This window comes from Primulina huaijiensis, chromosome 1, assembly GCF_012295235.1.
Source record: "Primulina huaijiensis isolate GDHJ02 chromosome 1, ASM1229523v2, whole genome shotgun sequence".
Taxonomy (NCBI): Eukaryota; Viridiplantae; Streptophyta; class Magnoliopsida; order Lamiales; family Gesneriaceae; genus Primulina; species Primulina huaijiensis.
The window spans coordinates 23,955,020-23,975,463 of NC_133306.1; the positions used below are offsets into that span (position 1 = coordinate 23,955,020).

At 35.7% G+C, this 20,444-nt stretch overlaps 4 protein-coding genes across 5 annotated transcripts; 3 read left to right on the forward strand and 1 right to left on the reverse strand.

Moving 5' to 3' along the window:
• The first annotated feature begins 2,241 nt into the window (after positions 1 to 2,241).
• On the forward strand, positions 2,242 to 4,439 carry LOC140986719 (uncharacterized). 2 transcript variants are annotated; one of them, XR_012176964.1, is made up of 4 exons: positions 2,242 to 2,454; positions 3,637 to 3,837; positions 4,156 to 4,309; positions 4,345 to 4,439. XR_012176964.1 is itself a non-coding variant. In XM_073455046.1 (3 exons), exons 1-3 carry the CDS (start codon positions 2,344 to 2,346, stop codon positions 4,189 to 4,191), a joined length of 348 nt encoding a protein of 115 aa, XP_073311147.1. In that variant the 5' UTR covers positions 2,242 to 2,343; the 3' UTR covers positions 4,192 to 4,439. The 2 variants fall into 2 exon arrangements, 1 of the variants encoding a protein (XP_073311147.1); XM_073455046.1 differs by having other exon boundaries at positions 4,156 to 4,439.
• A 4,248-nt stretch (positions 4,440 to 8,687) lies between these two features.
• LOC140986730 (PRA1 family protein B4-like) lies at positions 8,688 to 12,800 on the forward strand. The gene is made up of 2 exons (XM_073455061.1): positions 8,688 to 9,436; positions 12,536 to 12,800. Exon 1 carries the CDS (start codon positions 8,763 to 8,765, stop codon positions 9,417 to 9,419), a length of 657 nt encoding a protein of 218 aa, XP_073311162.1. The 5' UTR covers positions 8,688 to 8,762; the 3' UTR covers positions 9,420 to 9,436; positions 12,536 to 12,800.
• A 794-nt stretch (positions 12,801 to 13,594) lies between these two features.
• LOC140986737 (probable leucine-rich repeat receptor-like protein kinase IMK3) lies at positions 13,595 to 16,628 on the forward strand. The gene is made up of 2 exons (XM_073455073.1): positions 13,595 to 15,740; positions 15,828 to 16,628. The coding sequence occupies exons 1-2, from the start codon at positions 13,901 to 13,903 to the stop codon at positions 16,472 to 16,474; spliced, it is 2,487 nt and encodes an 828-aa protein (XP_073311174.1). The 5' UTR covers positions 13,595 to 13,900; the 3' UTR covers positions 16,475 to 16,628.
• A 1,078-nt stretch (positions 16,629 to 17,706) lies between these two features.
• On the reverse strand, positions 17,707 to 19,137 carry LOC140972710 (uncharacterized). The gene has a single exon (XM_073435088.1). It carries the CDS (start codon positions 19,135 to 19,137, stop codon positions 17,707 to 17,709), a length of 1,431 nt encoding a protein of 476 aa, XP_073291189.1.
• Between the last annotated feature and the right edge of the window lie 1,307 nt (positions 19,138 to 20,444).

The following is a 20,444-nucleotide window of genomic DNA, read 5'->3' on the forward strand; positions in this document are numbered from 1 at the left end:
AATCTCACCTCACATACTACAAACTCCCTCCACGTAGCTACATGAATTCGAAAGTATAGTTGCTGGAATACAGATTTCTTGATCCAATTTCCTGGCCAAATTCGAAGCATTGTAGTAGCGTTGCGAAGTCCAGTTGCTGTCATTATTAATGCCCCTGAATCAACCGAGTTCCTGCTCATTCTTTCGAGCTCAGTTGCTGCCCGAAGTTGGTCCGGAAATAGCCGAAGAGCTTGATCAAACAAGCTATCCAAAATCTCGAGAATTCCGCAACGGTTCGAAAAAAATTGCTGCCAATTTCCCAGACCATGATTATGTCCATTTTCGAAGGTGACAACAGCCTATTTCGGTCAAGATCGAAACATTACAGCAGCCTAATTCGAAGCTTTGTCGCAACCTTGTTCGAAGTTTTTTTCGGTACAGTTTGCCAGTTCGAACCAAATTTCGATCCTAAGTTCCAACAGCCATAGAGCCACTTCCAGTAGCTGTTGGAGGTGTATTGACCCAAGCCGCAAATAGATTTTACCAAGTTTTTTACGAGTTTGAGCGGAGTTCTTTTAGCACGTCCTTCTAGCGTTTTAATCCAAACGAAATCAAGTAAGTGGGTTTTTACTATTATTATATAAAGTGCACACTTATGTTTATTTTAAGTGGCTCTTGATATTTAAGTAAGCACGATATATTTCGAAAAAAAATTAAATATGACTTTGAAAATTCGATCGGTATGATATACTCGTTTCCATTTAGTATGAAATCCCCTGAATTATTTGTTCGATATCAGTTATAATATTTGAAAGCATGTTTGAATTATTTGAAATGCACTGTGATGATTCGATTTAGAAATGGTAAAGGAAATTCCGAACATTGATATGCTTTGTTTAGGCTCTGATGCGGTGGGTTATAATAACCGTTCCTTTGGACTCGCCCCTTAGAGAAATAACATATAGGGGACTGATCAGTAAAACCATAGAAAATGAGATGATTTTCAGTGTCATATTCGTATTTATGTTAGAATTTGATTCAACATGCTTAATATTGAAATTATGATAATTTATTCGTATGTATATCCTCGATATTTGTTATGCACGATCTGCCCCCCATTTACTGAGTATTTCCCAAAATACGCACCCCTTACATTCCAACCCAAATAAGAACGAGGAACAAATCGAGGATGAAGAGCAAGATTACTTTTGGGGATGGTGATGAAGCCAATCCAATTTGAGACCAGTCGAATTATTCTGTCTTTTAATTTTATTATCCAGTATTTCGCTTCCGCATTTTATTTTCATCGCATTGTAAAGACGATTACTTGTTATGAAAAATATTGGTTATTGCGATTTACTACAAGGCTTATTGTTTTTGCAATTATGTGATTGTGAGACAATGCCGATGTCGACTAACCCCGGTCTCGAGACGTGACAAAGTGTCTGCATGCATGCATTGATGTAAATGTGGTTAGTGTATCCATATGATTTCATATTTGTGTTTTCATACTACTTGTACTTTCCAATTTTATAATATACATGCATAATTTTCGAGTTTGTCATGATTCTAATGAAATGATCGGTATCACTGACTTTTAGAGAGAATAAAGAACCAACAACTCCAGTTGAAACCGTAATGATAGATGTCATTGACTCTCAAGTTAAAAGAAAACTCATTGCTACAATTGGCTCGATTTTGCAAAACATACTTTCTATTCTCGGGACTCGATTTGTTCTCACGGTTTTTAACATAATGAGTACCAAAAATACCTCTAAATTGTAATCGACCTTTTTGATCATCATGCATGCACTTTTTCTATTTTTCTAAAGAAACAAAACAAAATTCTGTTATATCGTAAAACGATATTTGATTGTTTTTATTTTGCATGACAATTATATATCACTATAAAACTTTTGCACTTTTAATTTGCGGCCATTTTGATATCTTTAGGCATGAATTCGATTGTTATAGTCCACCAATGTAATATATTTTAAACCGGTTCGCAAAACATATTTTCAATTTGTAATTGCCAAACTAGTAATAAATATTTTATTAACAAATTTCCGACTTTACTTATTGTTCCAAACCGAACTTACATGTTGCTCAAACTAACCTCATTTGTACCAGTTCTTTTGAACAGAGAAAGTGCAAGTGTAAAGTAAAACAAGGTTTGTGTTCGGTGTAATGCGGCCGTGTGACAGCCTACCGATTACCAAAGTCCAAATACAATGAAAGGACTAAAAAGTGTATTATCACAAGCTATGAGGGCTAAAAGGCAATAGTAATAATTATTTTTCGTTTACTGAAACTGCTGGAGAAGGAATAGAGCCTGCGAGAAAAGCTACCTAGGGTTTATCGACGATGCCGTGTTTGAACCTGTCGACTAACGTGAGCCTGGAGGGCGTGGACACCTCCACTGTCCTCTCTGAAGCAACCTCCGCTGTAGCCAAGATCATCGGAAAACCCGAGGCTGTCTGTATCTATTCACTGTTTTTTTTGGTTCTCTATGGTTAAATGGATTCCAATCAATGTTATAAATTTTCTATCGAGGAATTTTCATGATTTTTGATGTTTTATTGTATTCTATCTATTTGTTTTCTTGTTTTATTTTTTCCAAGTTTATGTATGCTTCACTAGCTGTGTACGGTAGCATATTAGAAGCAACCGACCGACGTAATGCGGTTAATTTTTCATGATATTCTGAAAGTTTTGTGGCTGATTTGTTGTTCCATGGGCATTAATGCTGTGGAATTCCCTGGCGTGATGGATTATTAATTGTTTGGATGTGCTAGTTGATGTTCTTTGGGTCATCTGTGTAGAAGAAACCGAGAGTTAGTGAGTGGAGTCTTTAGCTGGGTTCCCGAACATAAAATGGTAGCTTTCTGACGTGAAGAATTACTGAACTTATTAGCATCTCCCCAATGGTTCGATGCTCAAGCCGGTCCATTTTTGGTGTTTTCAATAGTCTATCAGTATTTAGTTCTCCCAAGCACCTTAATTTGAGTATGTATCAGGTTTTTAATACTGACCCAATGGAAGAGCCTGACTTGAAGACTAATATTATAGATGGGAGAGTCTTTATTTAAATATATGTATCGTAATGGGAGATCCCAACTTAAAAGATCGGTATCTTTCATGGGACTTGGGGGAGCTCGACTTAAAAGTTGTATTTTGAAAAAGGTATGGTTTTTATAGTGTCAAAGTTGACACTGAAACTTGAATGTATCAATGCTTTCCCTTTTCTGTTAAGTTGGTGCACTATGAAGAAATTACTCCTAAGTTCTAATGTTTAAAACAAGAATATTTGGGAACTATGTTTATATTCATTAGTTTGTGGTTTATTCCATATTGGTGCTTTTAAGTATTAATTTTGTTACAAGATGTACTGGACTTGAGTTGATGATTTATTATCGATGAGAAAACTATAACTTGAATCTACTTTACAGTTTATACTTTCCATTGATTTGTAATTTCAATATTTAGATCCTTACTCCAATTTTTAGGATTTCTACTACAAAGAGAATTACGGCCTTGATCATGAAATATGTTTCTTGTTGAATGGTGTGAACTGTGTGAAAGTAGAAACATTTTATATTCTACTTAATATCAGTTCTTAACTTGGAAAAATAAGGATTCCAACATCCTTCTTTGCAGTATGTGATGATTGTGCTGAAGGGATCTGTACCCATAGCATTTGGAGGGACGGAAGAGCCTGCTGCTTATGGAGAGCTGGTTTCTATTGGTGGTCTCAACCCTGATGTGAACAAAAAGCTCAGTGGTGCTATTGCCAACATACTTGAGACTAAGTTGTCTGTCTCAAAGTCACGATTCTTCCTCAAATTTCATGATACAAAGGCAAGCAAGTCGACACTTTAAGTTGTTTTTTGAATGTTCTTGGCTTTGTTCTTGGGTCTTCTCATTGCATTCTTGCTACTTGTTTAGGCCAGTCAGAGCCAAGAAAATGCACAATGTCTGCATGCTTTACACCAGTACTAATCTTGTGAATGAACTTTCACTATTGATGAGATCGTCCATGTAGTTGTGATATCAAGTACTGGTTTGCTTGTGTTTGTAATTTTATATAATAATGGTTGATATTTGTCTTAAAATATTAACTTCGTAAATTTCATGTCATGTTTCTACCCTCCTTGATATCAGTTTTCTTTTTTGCAGGGCTCCAACTTTGGGTGGAATGGGTCGACCTTCTAGGTTTATTTTGTCTGATTTTTCACCCCTTCATAAGAGTAAGAAACTTAGGTGTATTGAATAATAAGTTTTTTGAATTCTGATCAACCATCTTGGACAGCTGATGGTGGTCATGCTCATTATCTGTTTACCATGTATTTGAATGGCCCCGTCAACGACATGATGTTTTTACTAGATTAGTACGGTTTCGGGGAATATTTATGATTCTTTATATATGGTATGAACTAATGCTGCCTATTTAAGTTTGCCAATTTATTCTCAATACATATTTCTTGTACTAATACTGTTCCAAAATATGACAGAATCTGTTCCTTACGAGATCTCTGTTTTTTGTTCCATGAAATTGAAAGTTTCACCAATTCAATTACATTAAATCGTCTACTCGTGATTTTTTTTAGTTTAACAATTGAGGTAGAAATGCATTCATCCATTATACTATTGCTTAAAAAATGTGTATTTCAATGGTAAGGAGAAATTGATGCAAGAGCCCAGATTAGCTCTTATTTAGTTTCTAAACTATCTAACAATTGTTGGCCGTTCTCCATGAATCACTAGTAGTGTCGTTCAGAAATTGAACCAAACCCATTCAAACTGTGATATTAAAACCAAATCACATGGTATGGTTATGGTTTAGACAATCATGGTTTGGATTGGTTTTAAAATCACTCAAACCGTAAAATTGGTTTGGTTAAAATTTTATATTGAAAAAACGATCCAAATCGAATATAATAACATAAACAATTATGTAATAATGTTTGTCTGTTCAGTGTGATTTTTCTTGGATATATGAATATTTTTATTTGATTTTTAGTTTATATCATGGATGAGCTCTGTAACATTTAAATTTCATGAATAATTTATTTATTGCATATTTTAGTCCAAATAAACATAATTGCAATACTAAAGTTTATGTTTTTTATAACTTGCAAAATTATGTAACTTGAACAAATATTTAATGTATGATTTTTGCTTATAATTATTATTGTTAACGGTCAAATAAAATGTTTACTCGATCTCTATCAAGTCACAATTGCTATATTTTACAAATTGCAATATCTCATGCGCTAATTTACGGTGAAACTAAAAAATTAAAATTAGTCGTCCAAATCTGATCAAATTAAACCAAACCAAAATTCATGGTTTGGTTTGGTTTGATTTTAAATTTTGTAAAATTGATAAAATATGGTTTGTTTCGATTTTTTTTTAATTTAAAACCAAATTGTAGTTGAACATTTCTAATCAATAGTTGTGATTGATTTAAAAGATATCAAAAAAATTAGTTTTATTTGCGATAAAACGGTTGTAAATTTTAACATTCCAATATACAATTTAGATTCCGGAGCTTTATAATCTAAACGAGTTTGATTTGTTTACGTCCTAAGTTTCTTAGACGTAGACATTTAGCTTTTTCTTTTTTAAAAAAATAATCAAATATTATTTATTCATAGACAAAAACTTGTGTGAGACGATCTCACGGGTCGTATTTGTGAGACAGATATCTTATTTGAGTCATCCATGAAAAAATATTATTTTTTATGCTAAGAGTATTACTTTTGATTGTGAATATCGGTAGGATTGACCCGTCTCACAGATAAAGATTCGTAAAAATGTCTCACAAGAGATCTACTTATATTCATAAAGGAATTCTCCATGTCACAGTTTAACAAAAGAGCTGAAAAATAAATCACAAATGTCCCAAAAACTTGGGCTAGCTGTAAGATAAAAACCATGAGATGCCGGTAAGTGTGCAACATGATTCGTAGATTTTGGCAAAAAAAAATTCTGCGTCACATTTTTTTTAAAGAATGAAACCATTTAGTTAATCAAACCAGCAAGTCAAGAGATAAAGTGGCAAAAGGAACAACTGAATTAATTCTAAGAAATCGAAATTACAACAAGATTGAAAACTTTGATGAGTCAATTCATGTTTCACTTTGTTAGACTACGATGACAATGCTGAATTGTAGATTGATATAAAGACGAGCATAGATTTCGAATACACTCTGCAGCAGGTGCATCCATGGAGAAAGGAGAATGAATTTTTATGGCTTGAATTGTTATGGTTGCATCTTATTCAATTATAATATTCGACCATCTCAACTTGATTGCTTTCTCTATACCTTCTGTAATTGCAAGCATCTCAGATAGATGAGGAGTAATATTGTCGTGTAAAAGCAGTGTTCTAAAAGGTGTCACATATGGCCATTTAGGTGTTGGGCGGTCGTTCACTAGCCCGATTTTCAGAACTATTTAGACGGTCGTCTAATTTAATATATAATTTCTTTATTTTATTTAAATTTTTATTTTCTTAAAAACGATTGTTTGTCATATTTTTCAATCAAAGATATACTTGAATAATTAGACTAACATGTAGATAAACAAGGAAAATTAGATATTTAGATAAAAAATAAAAAATTATCTAGACGTCGTCTAAGTGGCTACTTAAGCGTTGGCCATCCGCCTGCTTTTTAGGACAATGTGTAAAAGTCTACCTGCAGCAAACAATATAGTTCCAGTATTGTCTCTACCAACTAGCCCCACCCCAAAGTATTCTGAACCTGTAAAAACAGATGCATTCACGTTGATTTTGATGACTCAAGCAGGTGGTTTTTGACATTCAGGATTTGGCTTCGGTTGTATTCTTTGATACACATGATTGAATCTTACCATGGAAAATCACTCCCATTTGTTTCGCTCTTGCTCTACACATGATTGAATCTTACCATGGAAAACTCGGTCGTTTCTTTCGGTCCAAATACTCCAGCATGTCAACACAAACAATTCGAATTCCTTCCCATTTCCATTCTCCACTATTCTTTGGAACAGGTCACCTATGGATCCTCGATAGAAGTCACTCACTAAGGGCCAAATTTCCCGTGGATTTCCATACCTGTCTTGCAAATTTGCAGTACCAGAAAATGTGTGTGATATCTTCGGGATGTAATCTGTAAATGGGACAATGCTGTTCCACTACAATGCCTATTTTATATAAATTTACTCTTGCAGGAAGGGCATTGAAAAGCATACGCCATACATAGATTTTGGTTTTGTTTGGAATCCGTAGCTCCCACAGTTTCTTAATTCCCCTGTTGAATCCACACATTAAGCCGTTACTATCATATTCCTCAGTAGATATCACTAAATGGTAGCCCGATTGAACCGTGCACTCACTTTAGGGGCATGAGGTCTCATGAGCCAAGGATCTTTGAATGCATTTATATTAGTACCACTACCAACACAATCTTTTTACCAGTAAATCCTTTCCCCAATTCATACTTCTCCAAACAAAAGATGAGTTATGTCCTATATTTGCTTGTAAGAATTTCACAAATGGGAAGTATTTAAGTTTGAAGATTCGCCAAGCTTGTTTTGCCAACAAGGATTGGTTAAAAGGCACGAGATCCCGAAATCCCATACCACCTTGATTCTTAAGCCTACATAACAAACTCCATTTGCGCCGATGAATAGTATGCTCAACGTCTGTACCACCTCCCAGAATCTAGTGATCATTGTTCTTAACCGATAACAAAAAGTCACATGTAATCGAAATATGCTCATAGTATAAGAGGGGATGGCTTGAGCCACGACCTTGATTAATATCTCACGCCCACCTATACAAACACAACTTGCCTTTCCAGCCCTGCAATTTGATCCATGCTCTCTCCTTTATACCATCGAAAATTCTTTTCTTATTTTTCCCCGTAAAGGCTGGCAGACCTTCATAGGATTCACTGCTCTGCATATTCAAAGAAGATAATACAAAATCATTCGTCTCTGGGCAAAAGTATTAGGACTGATTTGTCGAGATTCATAAAGCTGTAGCACTATGCGAATAACACTGCAATTGTTACGATCAGCTTTCCCAAATAACAATGTATAATCCGCAAAGAACATGTGTGTTATTTGTGGAGCATTTCAAGCACAATTTCACCAAGTAAGGATTCGATATTATCATTTATTTTAAATTTATTATTACATTATTGTCAATTATTAATTTTAAAGATTCATAATCATCCATTTGATATTCAATTTGACACTAATTTTATTATGAGTAGGTTTTTGTAAGACGGTCTCACGAATATTTATCTGTGAGACGGGTCAACCTTATCGATATTCACAATAAAAAGTAATACTCTTAACATAAAAATTAATACTTTTTCATGGATGACCCAAATAACAGATCCGTCTCACAAAATACGACCCGTGAGACCGTCTCACACAAGTATTTGTCTTTTATTATATTGTTTTTTTCCAAAATAATATTTCCCATCATTTCACAATTTAAAAAATAAATATAACAAAACTGAAAATGAAAAAAATTTATAATTTCACACCCACACACAAAAAAGAAATTTATTAAATGTAAAATTATATTTTACATTGAAATTAAATATAGAGGGACCTTTGCTAAATATTACTAATTATCATTAATTATTTAATAAGTAGGCCTTCGTAAAATTTCACTATGCCAAATATATATATACACACACACACACATACACTCACATATTTGAACCGCGTCTCTCTGTATTCTTTCTTTTGTCCGAAGAAAATCAACTCTTCAACACAAAATCATGGCGAATTCCTCTCCTGCAATCCTGCCCATCTCCAATCCCCAGCAATCCGCCTCCACCACCGCCGACGGTCAGCAATCCTCATCAGCCGTTCGCGTGTTCTTTGCCGGGATCTCCGAAACCGTCCGATACGGCCTTGCCAATCGTCGCCCATGGCCGGAGCTTGTCGAACGATCTGCTTTCTCCAAACCTGAATCCGTCTCCGAGGCAACCCTCCGAATCCGCAAAAATTATCAATATTTTCGCATTAATTACTTCACCATCATCACCGCCGTGCTCGCCATCTCCCTTTTAACCAACCCTTTTTCTCTTATCGTCCTATCTGGCCTCCTCGCCGGTTGGATGTTCCTCTACCTCTTACGTCAGGCCTCCGATCCGCCGCTCGTCGTTCTCGGCCGCCAATTTTCTGATCGCGAGACTCTTTTCTTCCTGGTCGTCTCCACCGTCGTTGTGATCTTTCTCACTAGCGTCGGATCTGTTTTGGTGTCAGCTCTTTTGGTTGGTGTTGCGATTGTTTGCGCGCACGGTGCTTTGAGGGTTCCCGAAGATCTTTTCCTCGACGAGCAGGAGCAGAGCGCGGGTGCTTCTGGGTTCCTTTCTTTCTTCACCGCCGCCAATGCTGCAATTTCTCAGCCTCAGGTGGCCGCAAGGGTTTGAGAATCATTCTTATGGCGGTAAATAATGGATTTATTCGCTAATTAGGGTGTTGATATCTATTATTTGTTGATTGAAATATGGCATCACTGATTATCTTGAAACATTCATGTGACATGTTCTTTTGTTTAAGTAATTTCGAAAATAATCTTATCGACCTCGTGCATATGTTTAGGCTTGTCTGAAGTCATATAACTTAATTGCCTGATTGGAACTGTGTTTGGTAATTTCTCGAAGAATTGAATTGCTGTGGATGCTTGGCATGTTAATAATGATTTGATACTGATACGTGTTCTTTTATTATGGTCTGTTTGAGTCTTTGACTTTAGCGTCTTGTTCTTGATTGGTGACTTTGTTGCAAATGTAGCTTATTTTAAATCGAAACTAACGATAGAATTAGGATCCCGAAGTAAAATTAGGGTTTCTGGTTAAGTGCATCCTCTAAATGGGTCGATTTGGCACATTACACCCTTTTTTATTTTGGCGGATTCTATCATTGAATTCATGGTTCGCCGGAAGCCGGAACGCCCGTCTCGGAACGGGAACGGCCATTGGCGTTCCAAAGTTCCAGGGCAAATCGGTGAATACTTTGTAGCGTCGTTCTTCAACGTTATAACGGCGAGGGAATGGTGGGGTGGAACGGGACGTTAGACTCAAATTGAAAGGATCTATCTACTGGATATCAATCAGGTGGATATGGATATCAGAGTAATTATAATTCTAGACACGATAATTTTGATAGATCATTTGATTTTTCAACATCTGGTACACATGGAATTAGACATCGTGGATTTGATTATGGGTCGTCTCAATATATTGGTGATAGATACAATGAATCTTCATCATCTATATGACGTGGTGTTGGACGTCATGGTCCCGAGTATAGATCTTCAAGTACAGCTGATAGTTCTACTGTATATCGTGGATTCGGATACTATAATCGTCGTGACGAAACACTATTACAAAATCAGTCATCCCATTCTAATGATCTTTCGTCATCTCAATCTAATCAATATCTCTATAGACAATCACGTCAATATCCAAATGTTCGAAATCAATTTAATCTACGAGATACTGATGAAGAATATAACAATGATTTCGCTCCTCCGCGTCACTCTTCATGGTATTAGCTTTGGTATGTTATAATTTTTAGTGTGTATTTCTTATTATGCTATTATTGTAAAATAGTTTTGTATTGATATATTAATTTGTAATAACTTCATATATTTTATTTTTTAGTATGATGTAATTTATATTTAAATTTTTTTACCAATTTTTTGAATTTATTAATTTTTTTATACAAGCGTTCCGCGACCGTTCCACAACATAACATTGGAACTGGAACGGTAGTTGCCGTTCCAAGCACCGCAACCGTTCCGGCGAACCATGATTGAATTATAGTTTCTTTGGCACATTTCACCTGCACCACCCCGCTTGTGAAGTTATCAGTGGTTTTGTGGGATTTCTGTTCTGGACACGATTTTGGCAATTTTCAAATATGATATCATTCAAAAAATAAAATTTTCAGGTGCAATATGCAAATTTTGTTTATTCAGAGGGTGCAAAGCGCCGAAATCTGGTCCAAAAATAAAATTCCACTAGCAAGACCATTAAAAAACTTACTGCAGTATGCGGACCCGTCAAAGAAACTCTAATTTACTGGTTCCAGTCTTTGGAAGAAAATTTTAATGGGACAATTGGTAAGAGTGAGCTTTTCAAGTGTGTACTACACCAAAAACCTTCTTTATTCTGCATCTTTGAATGGGTAAATTGCATAGAGACCGTATGTTGTGTCAAAATGTCTGACCCCCACCCCCCGCCCTCCTTATGTATATAAATAGAGATCTAAAGCTTCTGATGCCAACAATACTTTTGTGGTACATATAAATTTTGTGCTCATATGTGTGAAATAATTTTGAAGAGTTTTTGAGGTTGAAAATAAAATTGTAAATGTATTTAAAAGTAAATATTCTGATTATTTCCCTCTTTTTTTTTTAATCACAATCTCTCTGTTTTTGTAAAGTTTTACAATATGTCTTTTAATATATCTGAAGTGTTTGGGATGCGGTAAGTTTGAGAAAGAAATTAAACTTATTTTTTTTGTTACACTGAACCAACACATTTGAATTCAAGAACTCTAATTTCTGGATAATTTCAGGAATGTGTGAATAAAAGTCGCGTGTACCACAAAATATGCTGATGGGCGGTTCATGTATTACTTTAATTCATAAATGGATTTTAGCTAATTGATTTGTCAGAGGGTTATTAGCCATTTGAGTATTTGACATAATAAACGTGGTTTATATGCTCATTGCCTGTGTTTGTATCTTTATATTCTAGCTTATTTATCATGCATCTTCTCTCTGTGTGTGTGTGTGTGTGTGTGTGTGTGTGTGTGTGTGTATATATGCTACAGGAAATGCAGTGTCTTTAACAAACGAGATAGCATTACAAGTGTTTCCTTGAAAATTTAATGTGCTATCATTTTTTCCTTTAATTATGTTATAAATTGGCATGTTAGATGGATTTTTGATCTGGACAGTATAACAGCATGATCATCAATTGCTGGATTTGTGCATTTTTTTAGATTGTTCTTTAGCTCAAAATTGTTTAGCAGTTTTACTGTGACGCATATGATTATTTTCCTACCCTGTTTGATTGTTAATTATTGTCCTCTTTATGCAACAATTTTATATGAGTTTTTCTTTTATGCCTGGTATGTAATGTTCGAATCCTTAGTTATATGCCTTTTCTACTAGAGTAATCTATCTGCCTGTGGTTGGCCTCTAATGACTTCCCTTGCATGAATTTGCTCGAGATTTAAGATGTTATTGTCTATTTTGATTCAGTAGTTGATTTATGCGTCTTGGAATGAGATTTAGATAATCTATGGATGTGGTTGAGATGACTTATTGTACGACTTGGATTTGGTGGCTTTAGTTACGTGCATTTAGTTGGTATGTTTTTCAGATTTGTGACCGAAAAATTCGTAATTGTACCATTATCTTTGCCCAAAGCAGATGAATGTTGTTGGTCCTATTTTTTTCATTTAAAAAGTTGTGTATATTTTTGTTATTACTGGGTGAATAATCGATGGCGCCTTCGTAATTTGAATGCAGGAACCGCTCAAGTTGTCCACAAACTGATGTGAAGTCTTTCAAGTTTTGAGTTAGGTTTCTTTATTCTGTATTTCCAATACAACCATACTAGCTAGTTACACTTTAAGTTTGAATCGTAAAATTTGCAACCTATGTTGACACTCGTTTAGTTTTTTCTTCCCTCGATGTAAACACACTGTTTTGTGTAAAGCTCGACCTGGGATCTAAGGTGGAATCTGGATAATTTTTAAAAAAAAAAAAAAATTGACATAATCATAGTGGTATCTGTAATTGGAAGCTTGGTTCGCTTTTCTAAAGGTCCTTGGTACTACTGTACTATTGGCTACTTGTCGCTCCACGTTCGTTAACTTAGTTTCTAAATTAAATTTTCATGTTATTCTTAGCTACAAAAAGGGTGGAAATTGGAAAAATAACGAGTTTAGGAGTGCGTTTGGTACGAAGTCGGATTAAAAGAAAAAAACAAGTGCTTTACCTTTAAAAAATAGTCATGTTCGGATGCTGTTAATAGAAGTCGGAGATTCAGAAAATATGGTTTTTTTTTAAAAGAGTTGTTGAAATTAGTAAGTCGGTCGGCTCCATCCCCTTAAATGGTGGGTTGTGGCGGATCGTAGACTAAAAATTGACATCTTAGCTCGTCTGCTTCGCCAAATTGGCAGCTAACCCGCCCAAATGACACAACTCGCCTCCCGTTTTAACAAGTTTAGGTTTTTGTCGGTGAGAACTACTTCACAACTTTAATAAAACATAATTTTTTTTTTGCTTTTATTTTAAAATATATCACTCTTAAAAACGCTTATGTATAAAAATATTGTTTAATGCAAATGCTTAAAAAGCTCGAATTCATATTTCATCATTAAAACTAAAATAAAAATCGTTTTTTAAAATGAAAATAAACTCTCTAAAAATAAAGGTGGTTTTGTAAAACTAGCATCCAAATAATCGTGACGACAAGACTGAAAACCGAAGAGAAAAAGTCAAGGTCATGCAACGGTTGAGTAGAAAGAAGCTATCAAAATATAGTCGTTATGTTATGAATATTGAGATGCTGTTTTTAATAATAATTCCAAGATTCTATTAATGTTGTTGGTCGCCGAAAACATTTACCAGTATCATATGTCTCGAATCTTTGTATCCAACGTAAACTAGCCGTTGAGATATATTAAACTAGAAACCATTTATTTTTACTCTCCACCATTTTCCTCTCCACTCCAAAAATCCGATCTTTATCTTTTTTTTTCTTTCTTCAACAAATCCTAGATTCCATCAAGAAAAAGAGACCTGCAACAACAACAAAAAATTGAGCTTCCACATACTTATTTTCTTTCTCGTTTCTGCATTAAACTAATTTGAACTTGATATTAGTTCATGGGTGTTCCGATTCAGGAGCCATTTCGAAGCGGCCCGGTTGGGTTTTCGGGTTGTCCGAGTAATGGAAATACTGGTCGGGGCAGGGGTGATTCAGATACCAAGATAGAAAATTGGAGGAAACCCCACCTCCTGCTTTGCATTTTTCTTGTGCTATTTTCTGGTCTGGGGCTCGTTTCGGGTGAGAAATGGGACGGGGTGATTGTCACACAAGCAGATTATCAAGCTCTCCAGGCCATAAAGCATGAACTGGTCGATTCGAAAGGGGTGTTAAAGAGCTGGAATGACACCAGTAATGGTGCTTGTTCTGGTGAATGGACTGGCATCAAGTGTGTTAATGGACAAGTTATAGCAATCCAGCTTCCATGGAAGGGATTAGGCGGCCGGATCTCCGAAAATATTGGGCAGCTTCAGGCACTCCGGCGACTCAGCCTCCATGACAACTTTCTTGTTGGACCGGTGCCAACATCCCTCGGTTTCCTTCCGAATCTCAGAGGGATTTATCTTTTCAATAACCAGCTTTCGGGCTCGATCCCTCCATCAATCGGTAACTGTTTGGTTTTACAAACTCTTGATCTTAGTAATAATCAGCTCACTGGTACGATTCCTCCAAGTGTTGCAAATTCCTCAAGGTTGTATAGGTTTAATCTGAGCTTCAATGGCATTTCAGGTTATATTCCATCAACACTTTCGCAGAACCCTTCTTTAACTTTCCTTGCCCTTCAAAATAACAATCTTTCTGGTTCTATTCCTGATTCTTGGAGCAGCAAAAATAGTAACCATTCTTATAATCTTCAATCTTTGAATTTAAGTTACAACCGAATCAATGGGAACATACCCGAAGAGTTTGGTAATCTCTTGAAGCTAAACGCCCTGGATTTATCAAACAATGCAATCACAGGAACCTTTCCTTTGAGTCTCACCGATCTCTCTTCTCTGGCAACCATAAATCTGGAAAACAACAATTTATATAGCCAGATCCCGGAATCAGTCGGAAATTTAAGGAATCTTTCTGTTCTAAACTTGAGTAGCAACAGGTTCAAAGGGCAGATTCCAGGGACCATTGGTAACATCACCACTCTTACCTTTCTTGATCTTTCTCTCAATAATCTCTCAATGGAAATACCAACTTCCCTGGTGAACTTACCCCATCTTGATACGTTCAACGTTTCATACAATAATCTTTCGGGGACCGTCCCATCTATTCTTGCAAGTAGATTTAGTTCGAGCTCGTTTATCGGCAATATTCAGTTGTGTGGATACAGTAGCTCGACTCCATGTACTTCTCTCCAACCCAAAAATCTGCCTTCACCCAAAAAACATCTCCGAAAATTGAGCTCAAAGGACATAATTCTTATATGTGCTGGAGCCCTGTTAATTGTCCTACTAATTCTATGCTGTGTTTTGATCTGCTGCTTGATCAGAAAGAAGGCAGCTTCAAGAAATAGCAAAGCAGGTGGTGTTCTGGCAAAGGCAACTCCAGCTGCAGGGAATATAGTCGAATCCGGAGGCGAAACAGGAGGAAAATTAGTCCATTTTGATGGGCCTTTTGTATTTACAGCTGATGATTTGTTGTGTGCTACTGCAGAGATAATGGGAAAGAGCAGTTATGGAACAGCATACAAGGCAACATTAGAGGACAACAACGTAGTTGCTGTAAAAAGGCTCAGAGAGAAGATCACTAAGTCACAAAATGAATTTGAAATCGAGGTTTCAGAACTTGGAAAGATCAGGCACCCGAATATCTTGGCACTTCGAGCTTATTATCTTGGACCTAAAGGGGAAAAGCTTCTCGTCTATGATTACATGCCTAATGGAAGCGTTGCTTCCTTTCTCCATGGTTAGTTTACTCGTTCGAACCATAATTTACACAACTAAATTTTTCTTTTTGTTTGCTAACCGTCACAGTTTTATACGGTGTATGCAGCTAGAGGGCCAGAAACCAACATTCAATGGCCAAAAAGAATGGCAATAGCCATTGGTATAACTCAAGGACTTTGCTATCTCCACACCGAACAAGATATAGTACACGGAAATCTTACCTCGAGCAACGTTCTTCTTGATGAGCAAAACAATCCTGAAATAGCAGATGTTGGCCTCTCTCGACTCATGACTAATGCTGCCAACATGAACATCGTAGCCACAGCAGGCACAATGGGATATCGTGCACCAGAGCTTTCCAAGATCAAGAATGCCACCACAAAGACCGACGTTTTTAGCCTCGGTGTTATATTACTGGAGCTCTTAACAGGGAAATCCCCAAGCGAGGCCACAGATGGGCTCGATCTGCCTCAGTGGGTGGCATCAACAGTTAAAGATGAATGGACTAATGAAGTTTTCGATGTGGAGCTTTTGAGGGATGCACCGAATATAGGCGATGAATTATTGAATACTTTGAAACTAGCCCTCCATTGTGTCGACCCCTCGCCCACAGCTCGGCCTGAGGCTCACCAAGTTCTGCAGAAACTGGAGGAGATAAAACCAGAAATGGACACTAAGGTTATTCTACCAGCTTCTGGTGATGGTACAACAGCAGCAGTTGAAACAAAAGTTAGAGTAAATTTTGAGAATTGAAGTGTTCACTTATTATTTTTTCTTTCATTCTTTGGTTAATAATTTTGTTTTGATATGATATTACAATAATATATTTTTTTTTCAATAGTTTACTCTATGTATGTAGTATACATATATGAGGTTGTATTGAAGTTCTATGCTCATGTAATATTTTCTAGATAAATACTTGTGAGAATGAATATATAAGTTTTTACAGAGGGTTGTTTCTATTTTTATATTAAACTAGATAAATGCACGTGCGTTGTACGTTGAGAAATAGAGAATCTGTATATGATAACATTATTTAAATATGTTTAATTTTTTTTTTTTGAAATAAGAATAACTTTTAATAGATAAATAATTAATTATTTGGTTACAAATGAAATCATCACATTTTCTTGTCTTTGATTTGAAGACCTACTGAAATCATTTTGTACCTGTCGATTTTTATCTTCTTATCTCTTTTTTTGTACTCGGCAATTGGTTCGTCATCTCGAATCTCTATTTCATCTTCGTCTTCACGGATCTTAATGTTTCTGTTTATATTGAATTCATTTAATTTTTCTACCTTTGGTGGTATATTGCTTTGCTTAGTTGGCTTGATCATCGTCCGAGATCTCCGTTTACATTTGTTGTTGGATAATTGTCATGTATCTTAATAGCTTCTGCCACAATCTTTAGAACTCCATCACGTTTTTCCACTGAATTATCCAACTTGAACAAGAATATGTGGAGCTTTGTTGATTTAGCAAATCTTTATATGAGTTATTTGGTAAATTCTGCATTGCAAATTTTTATTGTTAGATGCAAAATCTAAATATTCTATTTATGTATATATAAAATCATTTGTTTGTTTTATCATATACCTGCTCATGAATTTGAATGAAATCTTCACTAGAACATCCAACAAAAGATGTTGCAACTTTTCTAAATAATGTTATTCTTGCCGTCTCATTCCCATCTTCAATTGTGATTGTTATTCTGTACCTGTAACATAAAGTAGTGATCATCTCTTTTTTTTGGTGTGATCTAAAATTTGGGTTGGATATTGGTATTTTTTATTACCTTGGCATGATCGTAATTGGATAGTTTATGCAATTGGCACAACTTGCTTTGTTGTTTGTTTTTGTAGCAGCTTGGAAACAATCCTCACATGCTTCATACCATGGAGTAGCTTTGTTTTAGATTTCCTTTATCTTGCTTCATATAAAATAGAAATTGTTCTATGTAAAAGTAAGAAGCATTTCGAATCTTTATTTACTTTGACACGGAGCAAGACATGGCATGTGAAAACTCATAGCTTCGTTTAAACACTCAAAATTACTACGATCGGACTCTAGCAAACCCCTACGCTGAGCTACTTCCTTGAAAGAGAAGCATGTCTGTCCACTAACAGTGAGTAAATCATCAAAGGAGACGGCTCCACGAACGTGAAGCAGCAGCACTCGTAGATAATATCTCTCTCCTTCTGTAGGATTTGCTAAATTTAAACGGCCTATTACCTGTCTTTTTCTCCTTTCATTCCATATCTTGGTCCTCCTATCCCAAACATAATAATGTGGGAACTCTAAATACGATAATTCTCTAGCTTCAGCATCACTTGAGCATGCCACAAAATACTCAGTTAGCATAGTTTTGCCAACATTACCTGGGTCCAACACCTTTTTCAAGTTCTGGTGATTCCAAAAGGTAATACATTGTTTATTAGGTATATGTAAGGGCAAATTAATACACGGAGGAGATATCTCATTCAAATCGAATTCAAAAATTCTCCACGTTGATTCCGGAGCAGAAATCCAACGAGCATCTTGGAATGCTCTTATCTCGTCGATGAAGGTGTCTGAACCGTGTTGTGAGAGATGAACATATATCTTATCATGACCTTTATATATATACTTATATAGATATTTTACCGATGTGAGCCCTGAACAGATCTCAACATTAATATGGCAATCATACCTATACAACAAGTAGGGATTATAAGGAACAACCCACTGTGAATTTAACGTACAGTTTCGGACTGTGACAGTTCGGCCATCATTTCTCCGTCTATACATGGGATATCCATCTCGACCTCGCGTTGAATTCTCTGAAAACAAACGGGGATAATGATTTTTGCATCGGCCATCAACCATACAAGGACATTTTCTATTCAATATACCACAGGGACCGTGCATCATGTGTCTGGAGACTAAATGAAACAGCTTAGGGAATTTAGCTGGATCTGGGATCTCCGCAACAACATAAGAATCAAACATATCGGATGAATTGATTTTGCAATCGATAGCCAAAATAATAAGCATATGACAATGTGGCAAGCCTCGTTTCCGGAACTCAATAACATAGACATAAGCAGCAACACGACCAAATATAGACTTTTTAAGAATTTGATCCTTCAAATCAAATAATTTTGCATGAAATACGCGTGAAACTAAATCTGGGCGGTCTTGAGCAACTTGACCAACAAAAAGATTATCCTTAATTTCTTTCCATTCTGGATTACAAGTCATCGTAATAAACAAATATGGCTTCCCAAACGCTCTTACCAAAGAAATCGCATCAAGATACCTCTTATGCATATCTCTAGGCCCTCCAATAAATGATGCAGGAAGAACAACACGGTGTCCGATTTCACTTCCACGAGTTTCCCCATTAACAACACTATCAACTATTCCTTGATACATTTCGGATCGGATCTCTGATTGATTTCGTCGATAGTAGTCAAGTTGTGTTGTTTCCAACTTGATGTACATATCAACAACAAAGTGTTACAACAATCTTCCACCATACAACAAAACAGACATATCAGCATCTCGAATCTGCAACTTATAACAGTAATACTCCCTACACGACACCATCCTATCATTTTTTCCATGGACGGTTTCAATGCAAAGTGGGGTAAAAATCAATATCCCTTTAAAAAATAACAGAGAAACAAACTATATTAAGATATTATAAGATGAAAATAAAGACAAAAATATATTTCAAGAAAAGCAAAAGCAAAGAAATCTCACCGCGTGTTTCACCAGGGACAACCTCGGAAAAAGAAGAAACATTTGAATTGGGCATAACATCAATGACACCATCTCCCGAGGCTAGATCATTACTAATTTTAGGGATATGCTGATGCCAACCACTATCACCATACGGGAAAAACAACGGATCCTGAAATGAATCATAATATCCAAAATAATGCTTTAGCCCATCCAAAATAATGCATTATTTCACATAACCAATTTACAATTAATATTATTATATATTGATTCGAATCATTAGTTGTTGAACAAATATTTTGATATATTGCAAAATAAATATTTCATATCTCGACTATTGAATTTAAAAGTTTAGTAATTAGTAATTACGTGTTTCTATAGATGCAGCCATTTTTTTTCATTTCAATTTAAAATTGATAAAATTTCATTTTACACTTAACAAAATCCATTTTTTTTATCCGGTATTTTTATGAATATAATATATTTTTTGGAAGGGAAAATAAGTCTGCGCAAATAAAGATAACCGATGAATAAAACTTAGAAGTCACACGAAGCACAACGAAAAGAGAGAATGAAATAAACAACATTAATAGATGACCAACAAGAACCAAACAGAATAAAACTTAGAGACCGTACAAAAGTACACAACGAGAAGAACAAATAAAAAAATATATAATAGATGAGGAACAAGAGTGAACTCACATTGGGGCAGACAACCGAAACCAAGTTGCGGCCGAAGATGTGGATGGGGTGCAAGGAGAAAAAAACAAACATAGAAAGAAATATCTGCCATGCAACAAACAGAAGACTGAACGTCCACGAGGGGAGAAAGAAACAAAGAAACGAGAGACATAGCAGTAATCAAATATTCTCACTCGAATGAGATGTAGCTGGAGCACGAGAAATCCCATGTTCGTGGGTATTCCTAGGAGAAGCGAAAAACATAACTGTAGCAAACAGCAGAAAAACCCGTATAGACAAGCATAGACACAGAAAGA

Excerpts from the sequence above, each read along its gene's own strand:
- LOC140986730 (XM_073455061.1), top strand. The coding sequence starts at position 8,763 with ATGGCGAATTCCTCTCCTGCAATCCTGCCCATCTCCAATCCCCAGCAA.
- LOC140986719 (XM_073455046.1), top strand. The coding sequence starts at position 2,344 with ATGCCGTGTTTGAACCTGTCGACTAACGTGAGCCTGGAGGGCGTGGAC. Across the intron at positions 2,455-3,636 it reads TCATCGGAAAACCCGAGGCT|TATGTGATGATTGTGCTGAA; the intron begins GTCTGTATCTAT and ends CCTTCTTTGCAG. Across the intron at positions 3,838-4,155 it reads TCAAATTTCATGATACAAAG|GGCTCCAACTTTGGGTGGAA; the intron begins GCAAGCAAGTCG and ends TCTTTTTTGCAG.
- LOC140972710 (XM_073435088.1), bottom strand. The coding sequence starts at position 19,137 with ATGTATCAAGGAATAGTTGATAGTGTTGTTAATGGGGAAACTCGTGGA.
- LOC140986737 (XM_073455073.1), top strand. The coding sequence starts at position 13,901 with ATGGGTGTTCCGATTCAGGAGCCATTTCGAAGCGGCCCGGTTGGGTTT. Across the intron at positions 15,741-15,827 it reads CGTTGCTTCCTTTCTCCATG|CTAGAGGGCCAGAAACCAAC; the intron begins GTTAGTTTACTC and ends CGGTGTATGCAG.